The 18,904-nt window shown below is 39.0% G+C and overlaps 1 protein-coding gene across 2 annotated transcripts; it reads right to left on the bottom strand.

Annotated features, from left to right (window-relative positions):
• Nucleotides 1-665: 665 nt before the first annotated feature.
• Nucleotides 666-16,185, bottom strand: tulp4b (TUB like protein 4b). Of its 2 annotated transcripts, XM_084097601.1 has the most exons (15): nt 16,045-16,185; nt 14,686-14,955; nt 13,591-13,719; nt 12,412-12,573; nt 12,091-12,271; nt 10,810-10,917; nt 10,244-10,410; nt 9,196-9,420; nt 8,879-9,113; nt 7,255-7,417; nt 6,905-7,046; nt 5,171-5,264; nt 4,922-5,065; nt 1,118-4,608; nt 666-921 (listed from the first exon to the last, which is right to left on the bottom strand). In XM_084097601.1, the coding sequence occupies exons 1-15, from the start codon at nt 16,063-16,065 to the stop codon at nt 805-807; spliced, it is 5,649 nt and encodes a 1,882-aa protein (XP_083953727.1). In that variant the 5' UTR covers nt 16,066-16,185; the 3' UTR covers nt 666-804. The 2 variants fall into 2 exon arrangements, with proteins under 2 accessions (XP_083953727.1, XP_083953728.1); XM_084097602.1 differs by lacking the exon at nt 666-921 and having other exon boundaries at nt 4,501-4,628.
• Between the last annotated feature and the right edge of the window lie 2,719 nt (nt 16,186-18,904).

Raw genomic sequence — 18,904 nt, 5'->3', positions numbered from 1 at the left:
AAGATTTGTTCAAAAAGGACATTACTGAGATTACTGCAAACCCACAGTGTGCAAATAATGCAATATAACTAAGACATTTTGTGAAGAACAAAGTTAAATTGATATTTTTAAACCATAAAAATGCATTCATTATGGCACAACTTGGAAAATATGATTATAACTGGAATATATTCTCTGTTTTCACTTCATGGAAGTGAGTCATGGGATGAATATTCAAACAGTTTTTACTTGAGTTACTTGACACTGAGTTTGTGGTAAACAATAGTTCAAATCCATCACTTTACAAGGAGTATACATAGGAAATCAATTTGGCACAAATAAATCTCAGGAATAAAAAAAAGGAGGTGGGGACATCAGGGATAAAAGAAAGAAAGCCCATAATCTAACATCCATCTTAGATTTTAGTAAATAACCTTTACATTTAAATCACACCATTATATACTAATGAAATACATGGAAAAAAAATCAATAAAATTGAATTAATGAATTAAATAATATTCCATCAATACATGAATACTTAAAAAAAAATTCAGATGTGTACCACCTTTGGAGTCAGGTGGAATCTTAAATCAGCTTGTACCTCTGATAACAAAAAGGTACCTTAAAGCACTAAATCTATTGTCAGACCACCTGTGTACGTCTTGTGTACGTTCTGCCTGAGAGTGACCAGATCTCTCGGTTACTAACCGGCACTGCACAGACATCATGGCAGCAGAGAATGTAACATTTCTCACAATCTGCAGTCAACAATAATCTCTTTTTAAGTCCATCTGTTCTCATGGACAAGATTGCTGGAGAGGTTTTCTATTTAAGTCTCTGAGTGACATTGGCCAAGGCCACAGCAAATGCCTGTACCGCTGAGAATGGATACTGAAAATCCAGGATGTATGCATTGCCATCGATTCTGCCAAACTGCATTACCTGTAACAGTGTAAAAGAACAATTACGGGTTAAATGCAGGGTAGATGTTTGTTACTCAAAAGATATTATGTATGGAGCTTGTTTTTTAAAGGTGAAGTGTGTAATTTCTTTACCCCAAGTGTCACGAAACAGAATAGCAAAAATACTGTTTTAAAACTGGTTTCCCATCCATAAATAAATAAATAAAATTGCTTACCTGGCGTCCATCAAGCTCAATCTGAAAGTTTTTGGCTGACTCCTGTGTAACCCGTCCTCCAAAGTCAAGCTGGTAAACCTGGGTGGCTTCGTTCCACAATGGCTGCTTGTTGGCCATGACATAAACAAAGCCTTGGCTGCCAAGACTACGATCCTCTCTCTCGTTAGCCTTGCGGCACTTGATTTCCTCAAGTTCATTTGCCATACGCTGATTGCGTTTGCTCTTCCATCCTTTCTTGCTGCTCTGGCTTTGGTTCATCAACTCGTCACCACTAATGAAGAGCTCAGGCTCACTCTCTGAGCTGTCCTGGAACTCATTTGAGGTCCTACTCAGTTTCTTGGCCTTGTTCAATGGCTCTTTCTGTCCTTTAGGCTTCTTCTTTTCCCTGCTGCCAAGTCTTGGGCTGGAGATCAGGGAATTGAAGTCAGAGAGAGTGCGACTTTCTTTTTTGGATTTCCCTTCAGAGACTCCGGACATATTGGCCTCTTCTGCCCTACTGTCAAGCCTCTTACGGCCCTTTTTGCTGAACCTCTCTGCTCCTTGTGGACTCTCATTGAGAGAGGACTGATCTTGAAAGCTATCCCCAGATTCTGCGACCACCTCGGAGGTGCTCTGATGGTTCAGGTGTTCAACGGGTGGCGGAGGGGGAGGGAGAGGAGGTGGAGGAGGAGGTGGTGGGGGAGGTGGAGGTGGTGGAGGCGGAGAGAGAACAGGCTTCTCCAGGGCCTGATGGGTCTTACTGGGCAGTGTGGCGGAATGGTCTGGCATGGGAGGGCAAGTGCTATATGTGCTCCAAGGATGCAAGCTCATTGGATGCAGCTGAAGGTTGTTGCAGGAGCTAGTCCCTGGGTACATGGGTGGCAGAGTGCAACAACCTAGATTGGTCAAATTAGCGGGATAACCTGGGGGTAGGACTAATGTTGGGTCTGGTTGGCTGAAAGTGGTAGATGTAACCATGTCATTGGGGCCACATGGTTGTGCAGGACTCTGCAAAGTCTGTAGTTGAGGTCCACCATGCCCTACCATTGTTGGGAAGGGTGAAAGGGATAACTGATAGGCTGAAGGGAGGGTCATAGAATTGGGACTGGGGGAAGGCTTTGTTGAAAGGACAAAAGGTAGCCGGGTCATGTCTAAGTGCTGTGGTTGGCTAAGTATAAATGGTGGTGGCTTATGAGGTGGTCCTGGAGGTCCAGGCAATAAATTTTGCTCTTGAGGTATCCAGAGTTGTTCTGCTGCAGGAGAGTCCCATTGATAAGGTGGAGGTCGTTTGACTGTTAAATTGACATCCCCTAGTGTTAAATGACGTACTGATTTTTCAAGATGGCAATGCTGACTTAGTGTCTCGTCTTCCGTAAAGGCAGAGTTCACATAGACAGTTCTGTCTCTACTGTGGTCAATGGGACTGAGGAGGTTATAGGAGGACTGGGAGGCTAATGGCGATGAACTTTTGGAGTGCACAATTATAGTGCTGTGTTGGGTCCCTTTGCCAGGTGGGAAGTCTTGCCTCACCACAGTTCCTCCAGCAATTCCACTGCTGTTGGTGCCACCACCGGTGACACTTACACTAGTGCTGCTGCTATTACTGCTACACTGAGTGCACGTATACAAAGCCGTGGGTATCCTTGGCTGATAGGAGAGCGTAAGGGAACCGTTCATTTTGGATTTTGTTGGTAGAGTCCTCACTGTGTCCACCATTTGAGAAACCTTCAGGGTCAGTTCCCTTCGATCTCTACGCAAAGTGGTATGAACCAAACTGCTGTCAATCCTCTGTGTAGGACTTCTGATTGTGTTCATTTGGTTGGATGTGTCTGGATATGGTGGTGGGTCTCCGCTTGGTATAGAATATCTAGGCACGGAGAGGCGACTCAGAGTTGCTGAGCTGTACGGCAACTGGACTTTCTTGTTCTCAGACGAAGTTACTTTCAATGTGGCGGAGCTGCCCATTCCTTGAATCCCATAGGAATTTTGGTTCCTTAACAGGCGCCTCCTTGGGCGACACACCTCTTCGACATTTCCGCTGCTGTCAAACGTGGTGATTCTTTCATAGCCTAATGGAGTTGGATACTGAAGCCCAATCGGATGAAGAGAGAATTCGTCCTTAGTTAAACATGGATCTGTTGTCAGCGTAGTGCCATTCTCATTGCTAACAAGAAGACCTGGAGGCGCTGTAGTGGGTGTGGCAACTGCAGCAGATACCACTGTACCTGGGTAAGGTGGTGGAGGGTTTACCTTGCGCATCTGGATCTCAAGAGTGTCAGTTTCAATGAATGACTGTGGTCGTGAGGGAATTTTCAGAGGAAGCACTTGTTCTGCTCTATCTGGTGGATGGTCTGGATGAGGAATTGGCGGCATCAGCTGTAACTGATGGAGGGACAGAGTAGCATACCCTGAAGGTGGAGGCTGGATGGTCATTTGCATTTTGAGTTGCTGTTGCATTTGCTGATGCTGTCTTTGCATTTGTTGATGCTGCAGCTGTATTTGTTGATGTTGCTGTTGAAGCTGTTGCTGCTGCTGCCTCATCTCCAGAATTTGCTGTCGAATTTGCTGCTGCTGTTGTTGCATCTGTTGTTGCTGCTGCTGCATTTGCTCATGCTGCAGCTGCAACTGGTGCTGCTGCTGTTGGAATTGTTGTTGATGCTGTTGATGAATTTGTTGTTGATGCTGTTGATGAATTTGTTGTTGATGCTGCTGCACTTGCTGCTGAATTTGTTGCTGCTGCTGTTGTAGTTGCTGTTGTTGTATTTGTTGCTGATGCAATTGCTGCTGATGTTGTTGCAACTGCTGTTGATGCTGCTGTTGTAGTTGTTGATGTTGCTGTTGCAGTTGTTGTTGCAGCTGTTGTTGATGCTGTTGTTGATGCTGCTGTTGCAGATGTTGCTGATGCTGCTGTTGCAGCTGTTGCTGATGCTGCTGTTGTTGAAGTTGTTGTTGATGCTGCTGTGTTTGCAATTGCTGCTGATTCTGCATGTGTTGCTGCTGCAGCGACTGTTGATGCAGCTGTTGTGACTGATGTTGCAATTTCAGATGATGCTGCTGTGGTTGTAATTGCTGTTGATGCTTTGATTGTTGATGGTCTTGTTGTTGCTGTTGTTGCTGACGTTGTTGGTGGGGTTGTTGTGGCAGATGATTTGGAGGAGGAGGAAGAGTTCCACTCAGGATATTACTCATTTCCAGTCCACTGAATATCACCTGTCCAGGGTTAGAGTACCTGGTCGGCACAGTGTACTGTGCGGTCACGGTGTCCTGACTGTGCTCTGACACAGTTGCATTAGCTGCTGCTGCTGTTGCTGCTGCGGCTGCAGCTGCCGCTGCTGCAGTAGCTGTGGGATTGGTGAGGACATCAAGCTGAATATTCTGATTGGCTAGGAGAGATTGGACAAGGCCTATACTCTGTGTAGGTGACATGGCTTGCGCAGGGCTGTGAATTGGAGCAATGGGAATATTAACTGTGCAAGGAGGATTGTCGGCTGACACTCCAGAAGGTCCCATCACTAGAAATAAGCAAGAACATCTTGCGATAAATTTCTACATTTTATTTACTTCTTGTCTAAGTCAAGCTATACAGCAGGGATAGGCAACTCTGGTCCTGGAGGGCCACTGTCCTGCAGAGTTTAGCTCCAACCCTAATTAAACACACCTGAACAAGGCAATCAATGTCTTCAGGATTACTAGATAGATACAGGCAGGTGAGTTTTTATCAGGGCTGAAGCTAAACTCTGCAGGACAGCGGCCCTCCAGGACCGAAGTTGCCTATCCCTGCTATACAGAGACAAAATGTACTGACAAAATTCCACTGATTCTTACCAGGTAAATCATCTTCATCTTCACTGAACACATTGGGATTGAAGACTGGGAGACTCATGAAGTCCAAGGAAATTTTACGCACCTCAGGCAAATAGATGGTCATCTGACGAGGTTGCAGGTGCAGCAAACTAGTTTTATAAATAACTGTGACATTATGCATCATTAGTCAAAACATATTTAAAAAACATTAGGATTATTCTTTAAAATAATTATGTGAAAGTGTTGATTTGTATACAAAACCTGACATACCTGCTCCTAAGTTAGCTGGCAAAAAGGAAGCTAGGCCCACAATCTTAAACTTTGTTCCCCAGATGTTAGAGGTGACCTGAGCTAAGTAATTATGCTACAAAGCAAATTGAGTGATAGTTATAGAAAATATTCAAGGTCAAAGTCGGTTTACTGTAATTTCTTTTCAGCAAAGCATGAGATTAAAGAAAATAAGCTGTCTGCTGAGGTCATGGTGCAGAATATGTTGCAAATGCATAGCAGTGTCCAGTACACACTGGCAAGAAATACAAACACTTTTCCTATCAATAGCTAGGTTTCCATCCAAAGGTTTTGTTTGTGAAAAAAGGTTAAGCGCATCAAAACATTTACCAATATAGCTCATGGAAATGCCAGTTATCGATAATTTAATAAAACAATTTCATAAATACAATTTATTAATATGTAATATAATTTTATCTCAAACAAATTAGGAAAATAAAGTGGGTTGAATCCAAAAAGCTCTAAACAAATTTTAGAATTATTAAGACATCAGTTAAAACTGCAGTCCGTAGTTTTTCCTCTTTGTCGCCATCTCTGTTTGAAATCTGCAATTGCAATTATTCGCGGAATTATCAACTTTACGAGAATGTGCGGCTGTCATTCGCCGCGCCGGTGTGGATACTGGCAATCGCAATCACAGATTCTACTTTTTGGACCAACATAAGAATTTTCAACCAGAAAATGTCATCTGAACAAGTAAGTAACATCCACTTTTGTTCTGACCAACTAAGGAAAAAAAAGCATTGCAGTAAATTGCGCTGATTAAATCTAATGATCGCTTATGTCTTACCTGTCCAGCAGAAAAAAAGCTGTCTCTGCGTCCGTTTTGAATTAAAAACATGAATACAAGCTTACCGTTTTGAATCGAGTAAAGGCTAAGCAGAAAGTTTTGAACACTGGCTGGTTATGTACTTGCTCAGAAAATTATTTTGGATCATTTTTAACCCAAAAAAAGTTACAGACTGCAGCTTTAAACAAATAGACCATTTAAAAAAGTTAAATATAGGTCTACACAAATAAAAGCTGCATCTGTCTCTGAAAAAAATTAGCTGAACTCTGAACTCTGAAACCAGTTTGAATGATCTGAATATGCACCATGTCAAACAGCGGCTGACTGCATGTTCAAGGCTTACGTTAAAGATATGACCGAACATTGTACTGCCAACCCTTTTTATGGACCCTAAAATTTTGCATAGGCTACAGGACAAATGCTGTCCTGTGTCCAAAGTTCCAAACCCATGGGGTTCGTCACATAAAGGCTGTTACATGCAGTCCTGTCAGACCAGCAGTCTCACTTCCTAATATTTCCTAATTTAGGCTTATTATTCGTGAAAATAGTAAGCAGTAAACTGGCGAATTCCAATTGTCTCATTACTCTCTGCATTTTACAAAAAATTGGGATGCGAAAGATACAATATAATTTGTGATATACTCAAAATGATGTACCTAAACGACTCAGGGGCAGATTTTTTTGCAATACAATAAAACTTATGCGACAACACGCTTTTTTTAGGGATGACGTCATTACGCACACCATTTTATCATAAAAGGCCAATTGGATGTAAACAGGCTGGAGACAGCAAATTTCGCAAAAAAACTTAATGCATTTTCACTTTGTTGATAACAAAAAAGTGGATGGAAACTTGGCTAATTCTAGGCAAGTAGATTAATATAAAATAATTGGCAAAATGAACTTGCAAATAAGATGTTAAGTACCTCACTAAAGCCATCAACTGAAAATTCCCTTCGAGAAAGACTCGGAGATCGAACTGGAGGCTTCTTTGGTAATCTAGGAGACCTAGACATTTCTTGAGATGTTTGGGCAAGTTTGGGAGACTTTCTTGATTCCATATTAATTCTAGACATAAAAACAAATATGAAAAAAAAAGACAATTAAATTAAATGTTTTCTTTTATTTATTATCAAGTCAAAAGTTGTTGATTTGTTTAGTAAATATTTGACAGAAATGTGCTGTAATGCGTTTTGTAAAGGTTGTGATGGAACAAACATTTCTGTTAAGTTTCAGGCACCCTGTAATATTGTGTGAATTTTATATTCAACAGTACCTTATATGTTTAGAGTACCTAGGAAGCTTAGGAGACCTGTTTCCTCTGGAAAGTTTTGGCGACTTTCGTCCAACCCACTCATCGCTCAACTCAATATCGCTTGAATCTGAGCAGTTACAGCTGTCAGTCATATAGGAGATCATGCCATTTACACAGACCTCATCTGAAAGACAAAATTAAATTAAAGATGTGTGAAATCAGCTGTCAAGAAAAAAAAAAAAAAAATGCATTTAAGCATTATGCTTAACAAGTATGTGGGTTTAAAGGTCACCTATTAGGCTTTTTTATTTTACCTTTCCTTTAATTTGTATAGCTGTTTGTGCATGTAAACAATCTAAAAAGGTACAATGCACAAAGTACATGCCAAAGGAGTTAATCTCTCCAACAGAAAAAACCTGCCTGAAACACCTTGTATGTAGTCCTGCTATTAGTTTTGCGATTTAGCTACGTCACCATGTTACACGTGCATAATGCACGCCTACTGATTGCTTTGACCTACCCTCAAAGAACAGCTGGGTAAGTGATTTCACTATAACCAGAAGCCACTTTCTTTTTCTCGCGACGAGGGCAAAAAAAACAATAACATTGTATGGACTTCAAATATTGACGCCATAGTTACTACAGATATGATACTGTTTACAACTGCTCATGAAGCCTGGGGAGCTGAAACCCGATTATGGTGAGGGGGGTTATGTTTCCAACACACACTAAGCAGAATGGGTCAGCTGACCAATCAAGAGGACACTGTGCTTTTTCGGAAAGGTGAGCTTTAAAGAGACAGACATTAAAACAGAGATGCTGCGTCCCAATTTGCCTACTTCTACTATGCCCTTAAAATGATTAATGTTTTTATGAAGAAAAAGTACATACTTTTGTGTGTGTAACAGAAGAGTAGACAAACTTTGGGACATACTACTTCATCATAACTGTGTCTTTAATGGATCGCTTTGCCGTTTAGTAATATGCATACTGTCAGCGTTTAAACTGCCCTGTCAATCATCGTGTCACAGTTAAAATCCTCCAACATTCAATTTAATATTTCATTTCCTACCGTTTCGGAGAGTAGTAGCACGTTGATCTGCCAGTCGTTGGTCTTTCATGTTGAGAACTGTCCTTGTGTGTTTGCATAATGATGCATTTAAAAGTTACTAAATTATCAAATGTATCTTTATAAACATTCACAATACTGTTGCAGATGTAACATTATGTGGATATAACATTGAATAAATATATTTTCATCAGGTTAGATATCTAAACCTCTCTACTTAAACGCAGGACTTGCACACCCGCCATGTTTGTAGTTTTTAACACTTTTTATTTGTGTTTGTAGTTCTAATTCAATTCTAGTCCAACGCTCAATGGTTTGTGGGCAATATTAGCAATTAGAGCGAGCACGGATCTGCACTTAGACCATCTGGGTATCTTTGGAATACTTATTTCAACATACTACGATTCGGGACACACTAATTCTAATTTCGAATGCTATTTAGGACAGATAGAATGTATTTTTTTAACTTTAAATCATGAAAATGTATTCTAGCAGACCCCAAAAATAAAATTATAAACTTGTAAATAAGCATAATATGAGCATTTTAAAGATTCATGGGCAATAGCGCATAAGTACCTGCTTTACCATCCATTTTTGGGTCCATAATGACAAACTCTGGTCGCAGTTTGCTAATGCGACGGCCCTTGAGAATAGGCACCAGGCCTCCCAGGTGTTCCAGATAGAGGGTGTAACAGGGGCCTCCAGCCTCTGGGTTCTCCTCTGAACGTTTCATAGTGCAGTGCAGCCGTTCATTCCCTGCTGTGGGATAGCTCACAAAATCTCTAATGTTGTTCGGATCAGGGATTGGGGGCTTGTGATATGAAAAAGATTATGCATTAATCCATATATTAGCATACATCAAACTGTGAATACTTCACTTGCTGCTTCGGTACCTTGATCGTTGGAATGAATGCCGTGGTAACGTAGGAACAGAGGAGTGAAGGCATGTTGAGTTTTCCCACATCTCTCTCCTCTTTAAGAGCACTGGCAATGCCCTGCTGACAGAGAAGCTGCAGGCTGGCCACACGGTGCTCCACACGCACTACATACAGGGCTGGTCCACAGGCCAGAAACAGCCGTGAGTCTCTGTGACCCCAGCAAATAGTGGTGATAGGCCTCTAAAACCAAAAGATATTTAGATTATACATAGTTTATGTATAATTAATGCAAACATCAATATGAGATTAAAAATTGTGTTATATATACTTGAAGCAAAAGCAGCTGATAACCAATTGTCTACAGTATATGCATGCATTGCCATACTGTTTATTCATACAGTTTACACATAAAAAAGGTTTATACATATAGTAAATATGTATGTTTAATTAAAACATTTAATTTTTAAAATATAATTGTTATCATTTATTCCTGTGATTGTAAAGCTGAATTTTCAGCATCATTACTTTAGTCTTCAGTGTCACATGATCCTTCAGAAATCATTCTGCTCAATAAACATTTTGTTTTATATCAATGTTGAAAACAGTTTTGCTGCTTAATATTTTTGTGAAAACCTTGATGAACTACCTTCAAAAGTTTGGGGTAAACAAGACTGACATTAAAGACATTTATAGTATAACAAAATATTTTTATTTCAGAAAAAAATAAGTTTTCAACATTGATAATAATAAGAAAATTTGTTAATTTAATACCAACAATACTTGATTATTAGAATGATTTCTGAAGAATCATGTGACACTGAAGACTGGAGTAATGATGCTGAAAATTCAGCTTTGCCATCACGGGAATAAATTACATTTTAAATATTAAAATAGAAATAGAAATATTTCACAATATTACTGTTTTTACTGTATATTTGATCACATAAATACAGCCTTGGTGAGCATAAGAGACCTCTTTAAAAAACAGTTTTAAAAAATATTGTGTGTATTATATGTTCAGATTGATTAATGATGATTGGTCTGATGACTGGTCACAGCTCACTTGGGCTGGAGTCTCTAAAGTGTATATATGTTCCCCTTGGACATTGTAAAACTTGACAAGGGCGTTCCTCATTAAGGAGGCACAAGCTGAGTCAGCGGGTAGACCGTGTCTCTCCATCCCGGCCACTGCCAGCAGGTCTCCCTGAGAGCACCACTGTACCTCCACATCTGAAAAAAAAATTCTGTCCAGTCAGATTACAACATGTTAAATAGCTCTGTCATAATGAATCAACATTTATGATGTGTCATTAAATGGTTGAACGGACCATTTTGGGTTATTTTTACTGAATTACACTAAACAGAAGTTCCTCAATCAAGAGAAGTATCCATACTTTAAAATGACGATTTACGCATTTTTATTATTGCAAGCATTTAATATATGTCCAGCCTGCTGCTAAACCTCCATTATAGGTGAATTTACTGTAAAAGTTAATAGACAATATTGTCTAGGTAATCAACAGCATGCCATAGATGTTGAAAATAACTTATTCTGTTAATTATAAACCAGTGGCAGTAATAAAACACGTACTTAGCAATTCATTTATTGCAAGAACAGCAGGGTTTTACCTTTCAGTCCTGAGCGTATGATGTTAGGTGAAAGGTCATCATAGTTGTTCATTAGACTAATGTCTCCTGATATGAAGCTGACCGTCAGCAGTGGTTTGAGATTTTGCACTTGAAAGGAAACATAGTTGCACAGTTAATAACATTGAAAAAAAGTCAAATACACATTACTGCCTTGCAATCATCCTTAAACATATATACAATTTTCTATATCTTTAAAAGGTTTGAAGTAGTTTTTTTTTTTTAATTTGTGGCCATTTAGAAAACAGTCTATGTACTGGTGCTTGGAAAAACCCAAGAAGGGTCTTCCATTAATGGATGATGTATGCAATACACATGTCTTTAAAACCTATAATGTAATCTCAAAGAGTTTGTAATCTCCAAGAAACTCAAGAACCCTATACAGTGAAAAATGGTTTTTGATACCATGAAATAAGCTTTACCATCTTAGAACCATGGAATAAGCTTTCTTTAAAGGGTTTTTCGGTCCAATCCCGTAAGACCTTCGTTCATCTTCAGAACACAAATTAAGATATTTTTTATGAAATCGGAGAGATTTCTGATCCCTGTAGACAGCAACATCATTGCAACTTTCAAGGCCAAGAAAGGTAGTAAAGACATCGTCGAAATAGTCCATGTGACTAACTGGTTCAAATGTAATGTTATGAAGCGACGAGAATATGTTTTGTGCGCAACACCCCCCCAAACAAATAATGACTTTTTTCAACAAATCTCTTCTCTTCCACGTCATTCTCCTACGCCGTTGACGTAGACTAAACAGTGCAGCTAACGCCGGCTCATTATTTGCTAGCTCCTGCGTCAGCATCACACGCATGTGTTGTGGTGCTCACGTGACCAGCGTCGGCCAATAGTGAGGCGGCATTCTGGCGTAGAACCAGGAAGCACGCACTGTTTACACTACGTGAATAGCGTAGGAGATCTGACACAGAAGAGAAAAAATTGTTGAATAAAGTCGTTATTTTTGTTTTGTTTTGTTTTTGCGCACAAAAATAGTTCTCGTCGCTTCATAACATTACATTTGAACCACTGTAGTCACATGGACAATTTTAACGATGTCTTTACTACCTTTCTGGGCCTTGAAAGTTGCAATGACGTTGATGTCTATAGAGGGATCAGAAAGCTCTCAGATTTCATCAAAAATATCTTAATTTGTGTTGCGAAGATCAACGAAGGTCTTAGGGGGTTTGGAACGACATGAGGGTGAGTAAATAATGACAGAATATTCATTTTTGGGTGAACTATCCTTTTAAGAGTATAATGTACCTTGAGCTGGAGTAGAGTCATCAGAGTCTGTATCACTTTCAGTGCTGTCCTCCACCAGGAAGTTCGGGCAGTTCCAAGACATGCTGACTATGCCATCTGACTCATGCAGCAGAACATGGGCAAGCATACGGCCGTGGCAGTCCATCACTATGACTTGCCCGTCTGCTGTTCCAAAAAGCACCTAGGGAGAATAAACGAATGCAAACACCAAATTAGGGAAATCGGGCATCAGTCCAAGGGAATCGGTCCAGGTCATGTGTTGACAACAAATGCCTTTCAGACCGTTTCCTTCAATCCGATGATGCCAAACCAAAAAGTTACCTGCTGGTCATCAGGTGTCCAGATTCCACATGTGATCTGGCTCTCCAAATTGATCTCAGATGACCAGTGTCTCTGACCACTGACTGATCCCACCAGGACAAAACCATCCCTGTAGGCGATTAAGGCCTGTGTACCATCATGTGACCAGGTGAAGTCACTCACCTAGACAACAAACCACTTGTTCATTAAGCAGTTCATGTTAGAATAATAGCTATTTCTTTTCTTCTTATTGCTAAATAATTAGCATTTTTAATTAGCAGGAGTTTCAATAAAAGATACAAAATATAATCATCCATTTTGAAACATAATGGGCCCTATCTTACACCCGGTGCAATGCGGCGCCAGGCGCAGCTCAAGTGTTTTTTGCTAGTTTCAGCCCGACGCAGTTATCATTTTCACGTCTTGTGCCACGTTGTTTAAATAGCAAATGCATTTGTGCCCATTTGTGCGCCCATGGGTGTTCTGGTCTGAAAACAAGGTGTGTTCTGGCGCATTGTTGGCGTGTTGCTATTTTGAGGCAACTGAAATAGACTTTGCCATTGACCAACTGAAACCTGGTCTAAAGTCAATGGCGCAATATTTTTTTTGTTATTTAAAGATCGCGTTAGTAATGTGCGCCTATAGGCGGGTCCACAGCACGCGTGTACACTTTGTCCCATGGTTAACCTCGCGCACGAGCAGATCCGTTTCCTTCCTAGAGAAGCGTTCCGTTTTTCCGCTTGCAAATTCCGCCATGTAAATAGCAAATCTACCATGGCACGAGCGCAGCTGGCTTTTAAAGGGAATGGGAGATGAGACTCTGACTGGTTTATTGCACTTTACGCCCAAAACACACCCATTACTCATTAAGAGAATAGGGACAACCCTTTTAGACCATTTCTCCCATTGTTAAACCAGCTAAAGTGGTTTCGGACACGCCCTAAGTGCACTTGTGCCATGCGCTTTAGACCATGCGCTTAGATAGTTAAAATAGGGCCCAACATATATTTATGCATTTACTAAATAACTCGATTTTTTTGTCGATTTATTTACATCTTAGGTCTTACTTAGTTGGCCTTTTTGTGTATGTATAATCATGCATTTTTAATCAAAACATATTAGTAAGTTAATCAATCTTGATGTATCATAAAAAATACATAATATGCACTCAGATGAAAAATAAGCAGTAAATATACATACCTGAGCACCTCTGTCATTCACCAGCTCTACAGACCATCTTCCTTCATACTGGATCCACACAAATATCCCTCCCTCCATGTCACATGTTGCAAGCTTCTGAAACGGTTCATTCCACCTAACAAGGACAACCTGTACAAGAACAGCACCATGGGAATGAAATTCTAGGAGAAAGAGTGCATGATACTCTTGCATAGGATGGAAAATTCAAAACTAGCCTTTTTTGATTTATGAAAATAATTCTTTCTGAATAAACGTGCATGGTAGGTAAGGAGATAATGAGATAAATTAAGTAGTATTCGGATGGTCAAGTGAGCTCAGTTTACATAGAATAAAAAATCTGTTTCTAGTCCACTGGTTTTACTGGATCTAATATGAGTGTACATCATTTTAAACAGATTTATTAAAACATACACTGTAAATTATTGTAATTTTGAAGGTAAAAGACTAAAAAGCTACCTATTAATTGGTTAACGGTAGGTTACCTTACTCTATGCAGTGAAAAGCTACAATACATCTAATGGGACTTTTCAGTAAAATACTGTAAAGTGTACAGTTTTTGGAAGTGAAAAAGAACAAGTCGTCTTATAATTTACAGTAAAAAAAGAAACATAAATTGACATTCCCAGAATTATCTGTGTGACAGCACACATTGATGTTTTTTCTTGTTATAAGTTTTCTTCTTAGTTTTTTACATCTTATGTTGTTAAATTAATATTTATTGCATTATTTTAGTGTTAACATGATAGTGTTTTGTATTTGTGTGCATGACACTGTGTGCACTTTCTACACATTAGTATTTACCTCAGCTTGTGGAAAAGCTACTTGTGATGAACTTTGACTCATCATGTGGCTTTTAAGGTGGTTGTCAAGGGTAAAAACAGATTTTATATATACAGTATATATAATATATATATATATATTAACATTATTTCAGTTAATGAAATATAGATTTATGATAATTTTTTTCTTTATTTGCTTAGGTTTAAAGTATAAAACATTACTTATTACACCTTTAAAGCTCGCAATTCAAACATTTAAACCAAAAGAGAGCAGTTGTTGGAAAAACAAAAATCTGAAGAAGAGGGGAACTCCCACCTCACTGTTATGACCCCGTAAATTGAAGTTGATTCTTTGTGGGGTATTTCTGTCCCTTCTACAGTGACTGGACGTGAATGTGACGCCCACAACACCCCTGGCGTTCCCAGTGGCCAGCCAGCCCTCCTCATAGTAGCGTCTCCTGCACACCGGCTTCTCCTTCTCACTCTTGGGAACTCGCCCTTTCCATGAGAGGCAGAGGATGTTGGAGTCACTGCAGAGGACCGGACCATGTTCCACCGCAGCCAACATCCCTACAGACTGAACAGGCTACATGTGTAGAGGGAGAGGCAGTTAATATTTACATTATTTAAAACACTTGTATAATCTGCAATGTCATTTTTTATGGTTGCTAATACTAAACTACATTAAAAAACGTGCATTCATAGATGAGTTGTTAGGCAAGACAAGATTATTTAATTTTCGGCACATCAGTATTTTTTTCACCCAAAAATAGTTTTAAGCCAGTTATTTACATCTTTTGCTATAATGTGTCAGTAGAAAATATCAGTTTACATTTCTAAATGTTCCTTTTGCCATTAATTGTAATAATCCAGTGAGATTTTTGTATGCACAAGGAGTCTGATAACAGTCGGTATGATCTGATCTCATAATCACTGAGTCCGTCTGTGATTACATGAAGAAACAGGAAAAACTGAGACAGACTAAATCCAGAAGGTCTGCGACAACGTCTCCAAGACGCCTGTAGAAACCTTCCTGCAAAACTACTTGAAAGACTATCTGCAAGTGTACCTGGATGAAAGCTGTTTTAAACGCAAAGGATGGTCAAACCAAATATTGGTTTGATTTAGTTAATAGAAGTTAATTAATCAATAAAATCTATTTATAGATATCATTTTTGAAAGCATCCTCACTTTAGAGCATTTTTACACAAGTGTCTAAAACCTTTCACAGTACTGTAGCTTTGAAGGCAGCTTTCTTCAAGTGTCTTGGAGACATTGTCGCAGTTCTTCTGGATTTAGTCTGTCTCAGTTTTTTCATGTAATCACAGACGGACTCAATGATGGTGAGATCAGATCATACCGGCTGCTGTCAGACTCCTTGTGCATAAAACAATTTCACTGGATTATTACAATTAATTAATGTTTTTAAAGGTACAAACTTTCCTTGTAATTTCTCAATTAATACAATAAGCCTAAACATGCATAATAAGTATAAAATAATTAGAAAAATGTTGTTGTACAATAGTTTCAGGTGGAATGTGACTTGAAAATGTAACAACGGACTACTGTATTTGACATTAAGTGTCTAAAATAAACTACAACTGTATTAAAGAACATTATACATGAAATATTATCATGGAATGCATGAAAATCTTATTTTTCTGGAAATACTCACCTCTTCATAGTCCCTGGACATTATTAGTCCGAATTCCGTATTTGAAGGAGTGCTCCATTTTGCTTGCTTATTCAAAAAAAAAGTGCAGTACAACCTGAGAATGCTTAACTGCAGATGTGTCTTAAGAAAGAGTGTGTCTGAAATCAGGCCATTATAGTCTGTGACTAATGCACATCATGAGGAATCCAAGTCATTCTATTTCTGTTCAATAAAGGGATGTAAATTTGATCTAAATCAAATCAAGGCCTACTGCAGTTTATCTTCATTATACAAAACCAGTTTTCAGCCTTTGGTATTCCAGGATTTCTATGCAAAGAGAAAACACACACACACACACACACACACACACACACACACACACACATGTATTGAGAAAGAATAAAGCATATGACACTAACACAGAAACAGATTATAGCATTTGCAGATTGAAGAGCAAGAACAAGCCACCTATGAGACAAGCGCTGCATGCAGAATCATTTAAAGACATTTCATTTCTCTGTCTGCACCCACACTTGAGTTGACATTGGTCCCTCATTACGTCACGGGATGTTTAAAGCCCCTGCAATTCAGGTTTATACTAAGAATAACGCTTCAGAAATTATGCATCGAAGCATCAGTACATAAAAAACGAGCAAACGCGCAAAAAACATACAGAAAAATCATGCACAACTAAGAATGAGGCAGCTCGCAGGCGTCATGGCAACAGGGATGTGATGATGGCTGAATTCTAATGACACCCAGCCTAAGACTTCATAACTGCATTTATTCTCATTTCAAATAGAAATATTCATTTATAGAATGCGTTTCTCCCAGGCTGATAAAGATATATGAAATTTCGTTTACAACATAATCTCAATGTTAATTGCTATAAAATCAATATGAAGATAACCATTTAGGGCTTCCAGATCATAACTGGCTCAGTTTCCCACATCTGATTAAATAAGAATTGTGGCAGGTAATTAAGCTGGATGCAGTTTAAAATAAACCAATTGCCACCTACACTCGTGATATAATTACACAACGATCAAGGAAACAACATTGACTATTATTGTGACATTCCAAATAAATCAAATGTGAACAATGAGAACCAAAAAGAAAACAATTCATTCGAGTAATAAAATAAGAATTCTGCATTCATTTCTACCAGCAAACTCACCTCTACCAACTCGCTCTCAATGCGTCTAAATGCTTGCCAGATGCTCATGCTGGATTTTACCCCAAAGCACATTAAATTCATGCAGTGAGACGCAGTGCATTGGCGCAAAAGAACCCTTGAATGAGGGATTTTTCGGCGTGCGAAGGCAACCCGCGCTCTGACGGAATGGTGCTTTGATCACATGGCCCACAACCCCATCCAGATAGTTTACAACAAATGCGGTGCACGAGCAAACCAGACTGATATAAATCACCAATCTTCATTCTTATTTTGTCATACGTATTAAGATTCAGGAATTTGCGAATAATATTAAGCTTCACTAAGAAAATAAAGCACGGATTTCAAAGACTGTCTTTCCTTTCAGTGATTATGCGATCTCTTTTCAAGTTATTTTGCTCAATTTACTGTTTTCTCACGCATTTTCTATAAAACCTATTTTAAAAAACTTTTTAATAAAGTTTCTATGGATACTGTGCACCACGGTTTGTTCAGTTTTTTTGTTCGTTTTATGCCAAAAGGTGGCAACAGACAGACAAGTGTTTTAAAGGAGTCATTGAATCAAACACTCAAACGACTCGTCAAAACACCGACCTTTTTCACGACCAAAACACGCGATTTACCCACAAATTACATTACAGTTTTTTTTCAATTGTTTACACGCAATTTTGAAAACCGGGTTCTTTTTTTCAAAATATAATCACAATTATCCAAACACCACACTCAGTTTGCATAATTCCTAGATTGTTTGCAAAATTACACACTTCAGTCAAAACATACACACTTCAGTCAAAACATATACACATATTTGTGAAAATGCTATTAGTTTTCATTTAACCAACACAGTCCTCAATGATCAGACAATTGCAGCCAGTTTCACACTGCTGTGATAAATAAAAAACACATTTGTAAAAAAAATAATTTTAGGAAATAGCATGTGCTAGATTTTTGGCCAGACATTGTTATGTAAGGGATAATTTAGATGAAAAAATAAATAAAAATAGTGACAAACCCACAACATTCTTCATGATTAGTTTGAGATATAGGGAGAATGTACACACATAGGCCTACTATAAACTTACCAAGCACTGCACAACACTGATGCTGCAGACTGAATATTTCAAGTATTTATTTCAATACTTACAGTATTTCTTACCATCAGTTACAGTAATCAACCAACAATGAAATCAATGAAACAAATAAAATCTGTAGGCAAATAAAAATTACTGCATGAAGTACATACACTTTGACTCTGAAGAAAAACTTGTGTGACGAATCCACCCCTGCACAGAAGCTGCTTCGATATGATCACAGGCCTGCTCCATGGCCTGAATGAGGGGCAAACGGTCATAGGGCCGCAGGTCGTATACCTTCCACCGCCATGCTGAAAAAAACTCTTCTATTGGATTCAGGAAGGGGGAGTATGGGGGAAGGTATAAGACTTCAAATTCAGGGTGCTCATGGAACCAATTCTGGACCAGAGCAGCCCGATGGAATGAGACATTGTCCCAAACGACAATGTACCACATCTGGTCCACTTGGTTTAATGCTGTGACAATCTCGTGCAATCTGTCAAGAAATGCAAGTATTAGATTTGCATTATAGGGTCCCAGATTTGCATGGTGGTGGAGGACCCCATTTTGTGTAATAGCAGCGCAAAGGGTGATGTTATCTCCTTCTCCTTCTCCTCTTCCTCTACCTAGGCCT

This window comes from Abramis brama (assembly GCF_963993115.1).
Source record: "Abramis brama genome assembly, chromosome: 21".
Classification (NCBI taxonomy): domain Eukaryota; kingdom Metazoa; phylum Chordata; class Actinopteri; order Cypriniformes; family Leuciscidae; genus Abramis; species Abramis brama.
This window is presented reverse-complemented; position numbering and strand designations above follow the sequence as displayed.